At 45.8% G+C, this 14,568-nt stretch overlaps 4 protein-coding genes and 1 long non-coding RNA gene across 9 annotated transcripts; 3 read left to right on the top strand and 2 right to left on the bottom strand.

Annotated features, from left to right (window-relative positions):
* Nucleotides 1-824: 824 nt before the first annotated feature.
* On the top strand, nt 825-4,363 carry LOC136356131 (ras-related protein RABC1). The gene is made up of 6 exons (XM_066309694.1): nt 825-1,102; nt 1,224-1,292; nt 2,608-2,673; nt 3,099-3,220; nt 3,384-3,512; nt 3,992-4,363. The coding sequence occupies exons 1-6, from the start codon at nt 943-945 to the stop codon at nt 4,097-4,099; spliced, it is 654 nt and encodes a 217-aa protein (XP_066165791.1). The 5' UTR covers nt 825-942; the 3' UTR covers nt 4,100-4,363.
* A 1,291-nt stretch (nt 4,364-5,654) lies between these two features.
* LOC136356130 (uncharacterized) lies at nt 5,655-9,362 on the bottom strand. Its single transcript, XR_010740869.1, has 2 exons — nt 9,220-9,362; nt 5,655-5,919 (listed from the first exon to the last, which is right to left on the bottom strand). It is a non-coding gene; the product is annotated as an uncharacterized lncRNA (long non-coding RNA).
* On the top strand, nt 6,644-9,115 carry LOC107280670 (ABC transporter G family member 5-like). Its single transcript, XM_026024711.2, has one exon. The coding sequence runs from the start codon at nt 7,035-7,037 to the stop codon at nt 8,928-8,930; it is 1,896 nt and encodes a 631-aa protein (XP_025880496.2). The 5' UTR covers nt 6,644-7,034; the 3' UTR covers nt 8,931-9,115.
* An 873-nt stretch (nt 9,363-10,235) lies between the features above and the next one.
* Nucleotides 10,236-13,407, bottom strand: LOC136356126 (uncharacterized). 5 transcript variants are annotated; one of them, XR_010740859.1, is made up of 9 exons: nt 13,169-13,406; nt 13,002-13,101; nt 12,766-12,927; nt 12,630-12,676; nt 11,938-12,097; nt 11,798-11,861; nt 11,600-11,702; nt 10,980-11,053; nt 10,236-10,628 (listed from the first exon to the last, which is right to left on the bottom strand). XR_010740859.1 is itself a non-coding variant. In XM_066309690.1 (7 exons), the coding sequence occupies exons 1-7, from the start codon at nt 13,352-13,354 to the stop codon at nt 11,648-11,650; spliced, it is 774 nt and encodes a 257-aa protein (XP_066165787.1). In that variant the 5' UTR covers nt 13,355-13,404; the 3' UTR covers nt 11,516-11,647. The 5 variants fall into 5 exon arrangements, 1 of the variants encoding a protein (XP_066165787.1); XR_010740861.1 differs by having other exon boundaries at nt 10,236-10,625; XR_010740860.1 differs by having other exon boundaries at nt 10,486-10,628; nt 10,980-11,076; nt 13,169-13,407.
* Nucleotides 13,408-13,635: 228 nt separating this feature from the next.
* Nucleotides 13,636-14,551, top strand: LOC136356129 (uncharacterized). Its single transcript, XM_066309693.1, has 3 exons — nt 13,636-13,848; nt 13,922-14,077; nt 14,171-14,551. The coding sequence occupies exons 1-3, from the start codon at nt 13,669-13,671 to the stop codon at nt 14,309-14,311; spliced, it is 477 nt and encodes a 158-aa protein (XP_066165790.1). The 5' UTR covers nt 13,636-13,668; the 3' UTR covers nt 14,312-14,551.
* Nucleotides 14,552-14,568: the final 17 nt, after the last annotated feature.

The following is a 14,568-nucleotide window of genomic DNA, read 5'->3' as shown; positions in this document are numbered from 1 at the left end:
ATATGGTGGTGGTGTGACCTGGAGAGGGCAAAGTTCAGGGAAGGGAGGGAGGGTACGACGGAGACCAGCGTCAATGCTGATATGGTCCACATCCTGGTCATGACAACAATGGCAATCTCTACCTGCTGGAGCAGCTACTGGGTGGACTTGCTGTCAGACTTGTGGCCCAGCTTACTCGTCCGCTGGAAAATCCACGTCGATATTCGGATCTAGCGACCCTTGCCGTCCACCTTGGTGTGGCGATCCTTATTCGAGCTTCGTTTCGACCCTAACCTCTACAACCACCTCTCTTGCCGTAGCCACTACCACCGCTTGCATCTGTTGTTGATCCCTCCCTCCTCCTCTCCCATCATTTTGTTCCTGTTGCTGCCAACGAACATGAATCTGAAAGCGGTGCTCATCCTGGTGATGTTGGTGTTTGTGTGGGGCGGGGGGAGGGATGCGCCGGGCTAGCACCCCGGCACAGTCATAGGTGATATAAGGGAGAGAGAGGAGGAAGGGAGACAAGAGGGGAAAGAGAGGGGTTGGGTCCCATGGTTTTTTCTAACTTTAAGTGCCACGTTGATATTACATAGGCGCCATGTCAGCCGAAATCACGTCCAAACCATTATGGGGCCTTATCTGCACTGTTTTTGCGAGTTGAGGAACGCAGGCAGGATTAGTTTCAGACTTGGCGATAAATTTTGAGGTACCTAAAGTGAACTTATTCCTATGATAGAAGTGGGTGTGCGTAATTGGGCCCCTGTAGGCAAACCCTAGGTCCGGTAGTCGAGTGCGGATGCAGAGGCAAACCGCAAACGCACATCTTCTTTCTCTTCGTCTTCGTCTTCGTCTTCCTCTTTCCCTTTTCCAGCTTTTCTTCTCCTCCTCCTCCGCAACCAGATCAAACCCTAGATCAGATCTCATCCCCCCACCTTCGTCATCCCATACGAGGAGGTTATTATGGATTCTTCGTCTTCATCGTCGTCCACCCAGGCGCAGAGCCAGCCGGATTTTGATTACCTCTTTAAGCTGCTCCTCATCGGCGACTCGGGCGTCGGCAAGAGCAGTCTCCTCCTCCGCTTCACCTCCGACTCTTTCGAGGATCTCTCGCCCACCATAGGTAACAGGGATCATCCCCCGGCACCTGCTTACTTTCATCTCTCGCCCGCTCAAAATTTATGCGCCCCCCCCCCCACAAAAATTTTTTTTTCTTGCTAATCGCGTTCGGATTGTATATTCAGGTGTCGACTTCAAGGTCAAGATGGTTAACACCGGTGGCAAAAAACTCAAGCTTGCCATCTGGGACACAGGTCCTAATTAAGTCTCAGTTTCAGTTCCAAATCATTCTTCTTTTCTTGTATCACGCATCACCATTATCACACTGCACTGATCACGCGGATCCAATATGACCCTGTTCAGATCATTTATTGATCCTCCTAAGCACGGGTCTCAAGTCAAGCGCCAGCTTAAAATAGCCAGCCCCCCATAGCTGCGGGAATATACAGCACCTGGGCTAACTGTTGATATTGAAGCTGCACTTAGTTTTCATCCCATATTACTATAAGTAAGTGGATTATCCACTTGAAATCTCTTTACTCGTCGTCTAAATGCTTATTTACACAAGACAAGTGCTGTCCCCAAAGGCTTACCTTTTTTTTTGTTAATTATTCTCATTACTCGGTAGAAAGTAAAGCACATCTGAGCTCAATGGATCCCAGACAACCTGTAACCTCTTCTTATTTGCAACTAAAAATCAAGCCTAATGTAGCTACTCTTTTTTTTACTTGTTTTATTACATCAGACTCAAACAGGCTCAATGCACATGATGTAAGCACTCTCTCTAGTTCTTGCATACTCCTAAATGGTATGGCTCCGTTTGTTTTTATTTTTCCTGCATGTTCAGGTGTAAACAATATAAAAGGTTTCTTTTGGGATGGCTATGGAAAACAGAAAAGCACAAGCAAGTTATTTCTCAAAAGTAGAACCCGATTATTCTTTAGTTATGTTTTTTGCTGTTGATAAAAGCGTAAGGAATTATTCTTGGGTAATTGATTTTAGGAAATTTGAGAATTTGCGATCTCTTGGGCCCTGTTTGGCACAACTCTGGATCCAAGATTTTTTGGAGCTGGGTTTTCCTAGCTCTCCACAAATCCATGGATCTAGATATGAGATTACGATGATAACATTTGGATGAATCATTCTGTTCCCATTTGAGATGAAATACAAAATTTTAAACCACTATAATTTAACATACAAACTTCAAATCCAGCTTTGATTGGAATCTGGAGCTGTGTGCCAAACAAGGCCTAGTATATGGTGATCTACGATTTTCCACCCCAAGTGTGTGAGTGGCAAGTTCTACATTGCAACTGCTAATGCAGTGGCAAATCCTCAAATTCTCATTTTATATATAATGGTATAGAATAGACATTCGATCTTGTTTATCTTCTTGTTTGCCTCACTGTTTTGAATAATTAAGCCATGACGTGTTTGTATTTCAGTCTGTTTTCTGAACCTCTGATTTTTTCTATACAGCTTGTCTCTAGAAAACATAAGTGTCTTTTAACACCCATAGCTACATTATTCTGTTAGTTTCTTATTTGGCATTGTGTACCTTTTCTGCAGCTGGACAGGAGCGATTTAGAACCTTGACCAGCTCATACTACAGAGGTGCACAGGGTATTATTATGGGTAATTGTCTTCAGCCCCATCTCTGCGGATGCTTGCTTCTGTTTGCAGCATTGAAGGAATCTTCACTACTCCCATTTCTTTCTATAAGTCTTGTAGTTTCTTCAAAAAAAAAATCCAAAATATAGGTCTCTGTGTAAATGTTTTTACTTCTACTCCTTGTTTACTCTCATTTATAACAGACTCTCTTACATTAATAACAAACAATTGACTAATAATCAGACAAAAAAATCACTAGCCATCACCTCTCCCATTCCCAAGATATTTAATTCTGTGTAGCATGGTCATTTTAACCATCTTCTCTTTATTCCTTACTCATATTTTTTGTGCCCCACTCAAAATAAGCCTTATAGAAGGAAATGGAGGATTGTGTTTTAATCTTATCGAATATCAAGATATATCTTGATCAGTGGAAATTGATTTCTCAGTGTACGATGTCACTCGACGGGAAACATTCACCAATCTTTCTGACATATGGGCTAAGGAAATTGACCTCTATTCTACAAACCAGGATTGTATTAAGATGCTTGTCGGAAACAAAGTTGACAAGGTAATTATTATATGCTTCAGTTCTACACTTTCTTCTGCTCTTTATGCTTCACTGAAGTTCAATCCCATTCTAATTATGATGTTCTTCTGCATAGGTTTCTTTTTCTATGTATTGTTTTCATGTTTTTACTACACATCTAAATATAGCTGCTTGGTTTTGGCAGGAAAGTGAGAGAGCTGTGACAAAAAAAGAGGGCATTGAATTTGCCAGGGAATACGGGTGTTTATTTCTAGAATGCAGTGCTAAAACCAAAGTGAATGTTGAACAATGCTTTGAGGAACTCGTCCTGAAGGTATGCAATATAAACAGATTTGCTTCATTTTGATTCATACATGGCATTGCTTTCTTCTTTTGCTACATGTTGGACTGTGAAATTACTGCTGAGAGAAAGTTGACTTTATATATTTGCGGTGCCATAGCAAATGATTGATTGGATGTTCAGGGTTTGCTTGCTCATGCTTGATAGTGGACTGGCGGTGTTTTAGTGTTTGTCTCATCTGTTTATTTTTTGAGAGAACCAGTAGTAGTTCGCATCATACTTTTCATAAGCGGAACCATCTTACAGATAAAATACACATTGCAATATGACAGCAATTTTCATATTCAGATTTGTAAAACATATTTAGTAGAACACTTGTCACAAAAATTATACATTATTAAAAGTAATTATGTCAAGTTTGTTAGTTTGTTACAGAGCTGCTCTTGATAGATACAATTTATATGTGGGATGTGGAGCTCTGTTAATGATATGCATATGCGTTCATGATGCAGATATTGGACACACCAAGCCTCTTGGCTGATGCTTCCTCAGGTGCGAAGAAGAACATCTTCAAGCAGAAGCCGCCAGAAGCCGATGCTGCCGCTAGCAGCTGCTGTTAACATGCTGGTGATGCTAATCTGGGCTCTTTGTTGATGAAATATTGGTTGCTGAAAGTGATAAGCTTGGTTTGTGTCGATTTGTTTTTGCTTTCTGTATATTTCCATGTTGAACCGCCCACCCCAATGATGCATACAAAAAAAACATATAATCTCCATTACGTCAGCAGCTATATAATGTATTAAGTTCAATTTACTGAATATCTACGAAAGGATGTTTCCTCTTTTATTGTTAGTGTTGTTCAATGAAAATATGTTTCACTTTCATCCTCATGTAGTCTCTCTACTGGTCTCGAGCTCGAATGCCTGAACGCCTGATGGACTCGACACGTCCGCCTTAAGCAGGTCCTCGTTATATCATGCTCGGTAGCATCATGCACTCTTTTTTTTTTAAAAAAAGAAAAATAATGGAATGAAATAGTGGGCTTGTTGACATTGCGAATGTGCTATTCTATGCTAGTAGGAATGAATTAGTCACTGGCGGCTGATTTTGTAGTGATTGGTGGATGAATCGGCTATTTGCTGAACGTACGTCACCGTCCGTGAGTCATTTGCTGCGATTGATAGCTAGCCTAATGACTCCCAAATTTGGCAGTCCAATTTAGGCAATTTGTTGTGTTTCCTTGCATAGATCCGAGTTTGGTTCTAATAGAATAGCTTGGAGAAGTATATGTGGAATAAGTGGTATGACCGATTTGATTGAATCACTGAATCCTTAACGATCAATCAAATTGTTCTTTTACCTTTACATTTGCTCATGCCTTTTTGTCAATTTAGACCGTAAATCATTCGTCTTTGCTGTGAAAGTGAGAAATCATTTGTTGGTGTCTTTGTAAACTAGGATAAAAACAGTTCGAAAAGTTTTCCCTTTTTAGTTGCATTCTTGGAAACAGAAAGTGTCAATCGGAACTTTTTCGTAAAGTTTTATAAACATAAACAAAAGCGGAAAGACAGAAATCCAAGAAACCAAAAACAATTCAAAAACAAAAAAAAGGAGGATTCTATGAGCTATTAGTGGCTGGGGTATATGGTTGGTTACAATTGAACAAACGCAGCGATGGTATTTTGGTGTAGCGTAACCTGCTGCGGATCTGCTCCTACTCCTACGTATGATGATCCCTCCAGGTGGTGGTGGTGTGGTGCGTGGGGTGGCGTATATGTTGGCACGGGTCACGGGACGACCGGTCACGGGTCGCTGGAGGACAAACACCATATGGCCTCACCTGCATCAGTGCTAGCTAGCACTAGTTGTGTTAATCAACCCGTCTCCACTAGCTGTGTTAATTAATTATTATATATTTTTTACTCCTTCCTTCTTAAAATATAAGATAAAATATAAGCTTATATTTCAGTACGGATGTAGTAAGTTTTAAAATAAAATTATTTTTCACCCATCCCCGCATATCATCAAAAAAGAACACATCAACAGTTAGAGCAGGTACAATAACATACTATAAGCCAACTATAAGTATATTTTAAAGATATAAAGGAAGGGAGGGAAGAGCAGCGGACTACAGATCTGTAGCCAGCTGCAGTACGGACTTCAAGACGTAACGTGTGTATGACAGGTGGGACCAGGTATTAATAGTATAGTAAGTAACTATTGTATGAATTGACTATTACATTGGCTATAGATAATTTAAAACTATTAAACTTGCTCTTAGAGCTTAATTAACAATGATGTCATATCAATGACATGGCCCCGAGGGCCAAGCTCAGCCAGATATTTTTCTCTTCCTGGGAACCTACAAAACCCATGACGACTCGAGTCTTCCTGGCCACGAATTTGATCCGATCCTCCCGTACCTCACCTCCTCCTATTCCTGCATGCAGCAGAGCAGGTTTGGCTTAGGCCGTCATCTCCATCCTTTCATGTGCCAACGAGAAGTTTCTAGAAGAAGGCGACTGGTTATACGTGCCAGTTTCTTTCATTTACTACGAATCCTAATTGGTGTGGCAAATTTGTTTGATAAAAGTTTTGGTAGCAAAAGATTAGTTATTGAAGTTTTGCTAGATTGTATTTAGATGCATGGGTTACCATTTTTAATAGTAAAAGACAGAAAGAGCACGGTTCCCAACATACTTTTTCGTAAAATTTGCTACTTTAGAACCCCAAATAACAAGTAGTATGGGGACATCATGTAATAGACTGGAGTAATAGTTTCTGTATAATAAAAGATGGGTAATAATTGCGTGAATGGTTGCTTGCAAAATCAACGTATATAAGAAATGCAGACAGGCCAGCCGGGTTAGAGTTTTTGTTTTTGTTTTGATCAACTTGAACATTGTTAATAATTGTCTAGTGCAGTAATGAAGCGGATACGGGTGCGAGGATGGATGCGTTTTGGTGCAGGTGGGCGGTAGGCGGTAGAAGATCGATGGCCAACGACGAGACGACGATACGGCTAGCTTAGCTGAGGCTGGCCGCCCGGCCGGGGAGGTAAAGCAGCAGATGCATGTGAAGCTGGCTGGCTGAGGCTGGCTCGCTCGCTAGCCGACAACGTCATGTGATCCCTTGGCTCAGCTGCGCGCTCGCTTATACCCAACCACAAACTGCTCGATTCGATAGCTTCCTCAGATCAGTTGTAATCACAGGACACTTCTGCCCCTCAATCAGACAACACTAATACTGTAGTTTAGGGTGCAAAACAGGGAAAGCCATAGCATGATAGGAGTACGGAGTAGTACCAGCCAACCATAAACCAAGCAGGCACCCCCCCCGTCCTTGTGAAAGAGAAAAGGTTTTAACCGACCAACCAATATTTGGCACGCACGCACGCACGTAGCTCACACGGGCACACACAGTAGTCGCTCGCTCATCACTAGCAGCTCACACTCATCATCCATCACACGGAACAACGATGCACAACAACAATACTCTCCTCCTCCACTGTGTTGTTTAGCTGCAGCTGCCTGCAGGATCGAGGAGCAACAAAGAATGGGGGGCATGGAGAAAGGTGGTTGCGAGGTGGAGGCTCGGGGCATCAACCACCACATCCGCATCCCCATCCCCATTCCCAAGCGCGCTCACCCTCTCATGATGATGAAGATATGGAGCAGGGAGGAAGACGAAGACGAGCAGCAGCCGCCCACCACCACCACCACCCGCCACGTTCTCCGCAACGTCTCCTGCCGCGCCCGCCCCGGCGAGCTCCTCGCCATCGTGGGCCCCAGCGGCGCCGGCAAGTCCACCCTCCTCGAGATCCTCGCCGGCCGCCTCCACCCCTCCCCGCTTCCCGACCAGCTCCTCCTCAACGGCGCCCCCGCCACCACCGCCGACCTACGCCGCGTCTCCGCCTACGTCACCCAGCGCGACGTCCTCTTCCCGCTCCTCACCGTCCGCGAGACGCTCCGCTTCAGCGCCCGCCTCCGCCTCGGCGCCCGCAACGACATCGACGCCCGTGTCGACGCCCTCATCCACGACCTCACCCTCGCCCGCGTCGCCGACACCAGGGTCAAGGACCTCTCCGGCGGCGAGCGACGCCGCGTCTCCATCGGCGTCGAGGCAGTCCACGACCCCGCGGTTCTCATCCTCGACGAGCCCACCTCTGGCCTCGACAGCGCCTCCGCCCTGCACATCGTCGGCGCCCTCCGCGCCATGGCCGACACTCGCCGCCGCACGGTGCTGCTCAGCATCCACCAGCCCGGCGCGCGCATCGTCAAGATGTTCGACTCCGTCCTCCTGCTCGCCGGTGGCTGCGCCCTCCACCACGGCACCGTCGACGCCCTCCGCTCCCTGCTCGCCTCCGCGGGCCTCGCGCTGCCCCCGCACGTCGACACCGTCGAGTTCTCCATCGACTCCGTCGACGCGCTCCGCCGCCGGAGCGCCGCCGAGGCACGCGACCGGTGCACGCTGCAGCAGCTGTTCCAGCTGCACAAGGAGGACGTGGAGATGGAGATGGAGATGGAGATTGAGAAGAAGAGCCGGTACGCCAACAGTTGGGCGCGCGAGGTGGGCGTGCTGGCGCAGCGCTTCTTCAAGAACGTGGCGCGGACGCGGCAGCTGTTCGCGTGCCGCACGGTGTGCATGCTGGTGGCCGGCCTGGCGCTGGGGTCCATCTTCTACGACCTCGGGGAGGAGAAGGTGGCGGAGCGCGTCGGCCTCTTCGCCTTCCTCCTCACCTTCCTGCTGTCGTCCACCACGGAGGCGCTGCCCATCTTCCTGCAGGAGCGGGAGATCCTGGCCAAGGAGACGTCGTCGGGCGCGTACCGCGTGTCGTCTTACGCGGTGGCGAACGCGGTGGTGTTCCTGCCGTTCCAGCTGGCGCTGGCCGTGGTGTTCGCGGCGCCGGTGTACTGGATGGCGGGGCTCCGGAGGACGGCGGCGGCGTTCGGCTACTTCGTGGTGCTGGTGTGGCTGATCCTGTACACGGCGAACTCGGTGGTGGTGTGCTTCGCGGCGGCGGCGCCGGACTTCGTGGTGGGGAATGCGGCGATACAGGGGGTGATGGGGTCCTTCTTCCTCTTCTCCGGCTACTTCATCGCGCGGTCGGCGATGCCGTCGTGCTGGGTGTTCATGCACTACCTGTCGCTGTTCAAGTGGCCGTTCGAGGCGCTGCTGGTGAACGAGTTCGCGGGCGGGGGGAGGTGCGTGGCGCGGGTGATGGGCGCCTGCGTGGCCACCGGAGACGAGGTGCTGCGCCGGGAGGGGCTCGGCGACGAGTGCCGGTGGCGCAACGTGGGCGTCATGCTGGGATTCGTCGCCGCGTACCGCCTGCTCGGCTACGCCGTGCTCAGGGCAAGGTGCACCCTTGCGCTCAGGCCCAGGCCCAGCAGGCCCACCCGGGGCCTCATGAGCACCGGATCCTCGCCGTCGTCTACCTCCCCCTCCTGACCATCTACTACTGTACTAGCACCTAGTACTACTGTTTCCCTTAACGCGATCGATCATGTTTCCTCGTTTCATTGCTGCCTCCATCTCCATATGGCCTCACCATAGATGCGTGCAGGATGCAGCTCTATAACTACTGTACTGCTACTAGTTCAGTAGGACCACCTTTCATTTTTTTTTTCTTTTTCCGTGAAGCACAAGCACTACATCATAAAAGTCCAAAATAATAATTGCGGAATTGATAAACCACATTTGACATAAAAATGGGAGCAAAAATTTACAAATGTCTAACCTTCGGATCTGCTTCGTGATTCGTTCTCCAATGAACTTCTCCTCCAACTCCTTTGACTTTGTTCAACTCCAGCAAACAACAATCCCAACCATTTAGAGTCCCAGTTAGGGTTGGGGCCTTGGGGGTGACATAGGATGGGGAGAAGGGAAAAAGGGGGGAGTTTAGGGAGGAGTTTGTCGGTTTTATAGGGATGGTCGTGGGCGGTGGACTCGAGAGGGCAACGAGGTGGTGACTAGGATGGCAATGGGTCGGGTCGGGCACGGGTAGAGCAAAACCATGCCCGACCCGATGCTCGACATTGTCCGCCCAAACCCTACCCACTAGAGTTAGCGGGCAAAACTTCATGCCTGTACCCATGCCCAGCGGGCGCGGGTATGTCCGGCGGGTACCTAGTGGATCTCACATGAATAATAACTTGAAAGATATGTAATTTAACAAAGAGAAGTAAAATCAATAATTTATTTACCAAATTATCGGTTATCAACAATAATTTGAATTACATCATAACTTAGTATCAGTTAGCATCACAAATGAACCGAGAGAAATGATATAAGAATTAAGAAATGAGTCAAAATTAGCTAATACATATGTATCGGGTCGGGCATGGGTTACCCACGGGTAAAAAATGAAACCCGTATATTGCCCATAACATCTTTGGGTTTCGGGCGGGCGTGCCCATGGGTAAAAAGTCACATCCACGCCCGTGCCCATCGGCCCATGGGTAAAATTGCCATCCCTAGTGGTGACGGCGTAGTCGGAGCCACAGGGATGGAGGACGGTGGGTCGGCGTCTTCTTTTAAGTTTGATCAAGAAAAACTACATAGCAATAGATACTTGAAACTAATTTGGTGTAATAGATGATGTTAATTTTTCTATAATTTAGTTAAGCTTAAAGAAATTTTGAATAGAAAAAAGTTAAAACATCTAATAATATAAAACAAGAGTATAACAATGTATAAATAAACATAAGGATGAGTGTCAGGCTCTCCACTCAAAACTCCAAAATCCGATAGAAATGAAATCCACCAAAATTACTATGATTTTCCTTGGAATTAAAGGGGGCCTCACCGCCTCAGTTCCAGACATGCAACCACACAGCATAGCGAACTCACATTCGCATGTCCTGTTCTAGAAACGACACCAACGAGGATGCACTGTAATGGACTATCAATCATGGATCAAGCAATACAAGCGCATGCAGCTCCTGCTCAATCCTGAAACCAGGCGAAACGACCTGCCTCTGTGCGGCGCCGTGGACATTTAGCAGTACAACATGTCACAGAGGAAGAGGCTGTCCTGGAACGAGACCATGGAAGGACGTACGTTGTTCATGCCTTCGCCCTGTGGTGATGATGCTAGTGCTGGTGCTGGGAGAAAGAAGATCTTTTCAGGTTCAACTGTCGACTCTGCTGCGGTTCAAGGGAAGAACATGCCATTGTCTGTCAACACAGATAAAATGGTTCCATGAAAATACAGCTGCTGAAATGGAAAATGAATATAGCAATATACCTCCTCCGTTTCATATTATAAAACTTTCTAGCATTGTCCACATTCATATAGATGTTAATGAATCTAAGCATATATATATATATATATATATATATATATATATATATATATATATATATATGCTTAGATTCATTAACATCTATATGAATATGGGCAATGCTAGAAAGTCTTATAACCTGAAACGGAGGTAGTACTAAGGAGCAATAGCATGCCATACGACAAAAAACAAGCACAGTAGCTACACCATGTACCTGTAGTTTGAAGCAAAACACTCAGAGCCAAGCAATTCCATATGATAGAAACATTCATCATGGAGTTCATTCGTCTGAACAAACAAACCATAACCCCCTGATTTAGATGTTCCATAAAACGTTCCATGAATAACAGCAGGCAAAGAAATGCAAGCTGCAGAGAAACATGAAAGATGTCTGTATATGATCTTTCTATATGGTTACCTGACACTACATTCTATTGTAGATATGCCAAGGTGCGGATGGTTTTTTAAATGATAACCGTAATATAGACACATTCTGGTACATTCTATGAATATAGACACTGCAAGAAATTAAACCACTAAATTGTATACACCAAAGCCAGCCAGCGGAAGTTAAAATACGGTTCTCTGATTCATAGTGTCTTTTTTTTAAAAAAAAATCCATGCGCAATACAATAACTGGTAAAAAAATCTTAGTACCACATCAGCTAAAAGACAACTAATAAGCACACTTAGCTTATGCCAAACAGGTAAACAAGAGAAAAATGAAGTGCACAATAAAAAGTGAGCAGATTTGTGTCAATAAATGCATTAGCTTGATTTCATAGATTTGATACAAGTAAAAATGGCCCCAAAACTAACAAACCACACACTCACGCTTTAGAAGTTTGTAACTAATCAATACAGAGAAAAGGCAATATCTGACTATTCTTCGACATCTTCCTCAGTATCTTGCAACAAAGCTCCTCGCACTCTTGCCCTGAAGAAAAATAGCAAGAGTCAGAGCTGGTCTACAATCAGATACAATAAAATTTCTTTTCATGTAAATGTAGCGATTCAAGAAAACCGTACAACCTCCGAGATACAGGGGCTATCCTCTTCGTGGCTTTAGCTGGAGGAACTTTGATAGGTGAAACTACTGCAGGTTTGCAATTTCATTAGCTGAGAAAACACAGAATTGTTTGTTTCAGTGCTGCATGGAGAAGCATGGTTACCTGGTGTTTGCTGCTGTGCTGGAACAATAACCTGATCAGAGCCCTGAGTCACATCAGACACACTTGGAACCTGATTGGCCACCAGCTTTGGCTTTGTTGCCTTTCTTTTGTCTAGAAAAGAAAGAGCTTGGAGTTGCTTTTGCATTATTTCATTCTTTTCCTGTGAAATCAAAGAGTGTTACTAACATCACACAATACAATTTATATAACCAACTATTGCAACAAGAAGAAAAAAACTATGGCAGAGATTAAGAATTGCTTTGCCATTACAAAAATATGCTGAGAAATTTAATTAAACAGAGCAAGCAAGCAGCATCTGACATTGAACCTCAATGATAACTGGATCTCCTGGTACAATAGGCCAACACAGAGAACAAGGATGCAGGAGCATTCATGCTTGAAATTTTGTGGGGAAAAGAAGTGATTACTGAAAAAATAATAATCAAGCATTTATATATGGTAAACATCCAGCAATAAAGTTGTAGTATGTCAAAAACTGTCCTTTTGAACTTTAGGGCTGCATGACTAGCAGTATGTCAAGTTGGCAACCTAGAATGCTAATAAACGGTTTAACATTGTTACGAGAAGAAATGTATGTATGGTTCCATTTATGCTAACGATGTACTCCTTCATCAGGCAGCAGAAACATCAGTTAATAATAAGTAAAGTAATAAGGGGATTAGGGAAACAACCTTTTCAGATGATAGAGTCTCCATCAGCTTTGACGCTCGCTCTTGTTCTGAAAAAGAAGGGATATCAATGTTTAAGAGAAACAAAAGCATAGGGGTAATAGTACTAGAGAGTGAATAATAATGAAGCGGGTAGGACCTCTGGATGCATGGTCCTGCGTAGTCCTAAAAGCGGCATAGAGTGATAGTGAGAAATTGGCAATGGCATCATTCAACGCGGAGTGAGTAAGGGTGTTGAGGGAAATGGTGATGCGAGGTAGGCCCTTTGCCTTTGTAGCAACAAGATGAACGCGATCAAGACCTATAGTATTATCCATATGAGCATAGGGAAGATGTAGTGTAAAAAAGCGTAGTGTAGGTAGATCGGGTACCGACCATTGTGAGGGAAGAGGAGGTTGACTTCCCCAGAGGAGAGGCAAGATTTGAGGTAATCCAGGAAGTCGGAGCAGGAGCCGCCGATCCCGACGTCGTCTCTCTGGAAAAAGCACGATGTGAAGACTGATACTGATACTGATTAGGGCTTGGGAGGAGAAGAGGATTACGAGATCGTCGATGTCGGAGAGGGAGAGGGAGCGGTCCCAGGCGAGGGAGTGGAGGTCGGTGGCGAGGAGGCGGAGTTGGGAGACATCATTAGTATGGGCGTGGGCGTGGAAGAGGATGGGGCGCATCCGCATCGCCACCGGCGGCTTGGCCTCACCGAACATGGAGCCGAAGGCATCCATGGCCATGGCTAGCCTGACTCGACTCTGGAGTGGGCCACCCAAGTCAGGAGAGAGAGAGAGAGTCCTTGGTGATTTATTAGTGCATGATTAATTAAGTTTTAGTTAATTTTTTTAAAAAAAGATATTTTGATTAATTTGATTTTTTTAAGTAACATTCGCATAGAAACTTTTTTTAAAAAATACTGATTAACGGTTTATACGAGGGAGAGGGGTTGAGAAAAGGCGATGCCAAACACACCCAAATTTGTCTCTCTACTAGTATCTCTTGTTGTTAGACTAGAATAGACAGAAGAAGAGAGAAGTTGAGAATAGAGAGGGGAATGGGATCGGGGATGGAGGCGGCCCGGCGTGTGCTGGAGCATCCGACTCCGACGGACGCGTCGTCGGCGGCGGCGCTGCCCTCCGGGTTCTACGACGCCTTCGTGCTGAGGGGCATCCGCGTGGAGGCCGCGGAGCCCGGCCGCCTCCTCTGCCGCTTCACCGTCCCCTCCCGACTCCTGGTAGTAATCTTTTCTTTTCTTTTCTTCCACCTGATCTGATCCATCTGACTCGTCACTTGCTTGTGTCCTCAAGAATTCGGGCGGCTTCCTGCACGGCGGCGCCACGGCCTCGCTCATTCACCTCGTCGCCTCCGCCGTCTTCCACACCACCGGCAACAGCAGCTCTAGCTCTAGCTCTACCTCGCCCCTGGAGATGAACATCTCCTACTTGGATGCAGCTTTCCCCGATGTATGTATCTGTCTCTAATTTTGTTTTCCCTCTCCAACACTAGGGACGGGACTGCTTCACTTTTCCTTGATGATTTTTGTTTCGCACTCGCAGGAAGAGATTGAGATCGAAGCAAAGGTTCTTCGTGCCGGCAAGGCAGTTGGGGTGGCGCTCGTGGACCTCAAGAAGAAATCGGGCAAACTCATTGCTCAAGCCCGCTACTCCAACTACCTTGCACCATCTAGCAAACTCTAGTAATCATCTGTAATAGGAGTATAGGAAACCAATTCGCCAAACCAAGAGTGAGTTCATCATCCATCCATCCATCTAGGATCAGGATAGATAACTCTACTCCTATTCCTATTTATTTATTTATGTTAAAAGCATCCTGATACTGCCGTGTAGTGTTTCTATCTATCTCTGTGTAACAGTGTGTGTATTACACTACTATATATACTCCATATAAGAGAGAATCGCAATCAGTTAAAAGCGTAATATATCCGACTGCTGAT

Source organism: Oryza sativa, chromosome 4 (genome assembly GCF_034140825.1).
Source record: "Oryza sativa Japonica Group chromosome 4, ASM3414082v1".
Taxonomy (NCBI): Eukaryota; Viridiplantae; Streptophyta; class Magnoliopsida; order Poales; family Poaceae; genus Oryza; species Oryza sativa.
The sequence above is the reverse complement of the archived record's forward strand: the minus strand, read 5'-3'. Positions and strand labels throughout refer to the sequence as shown.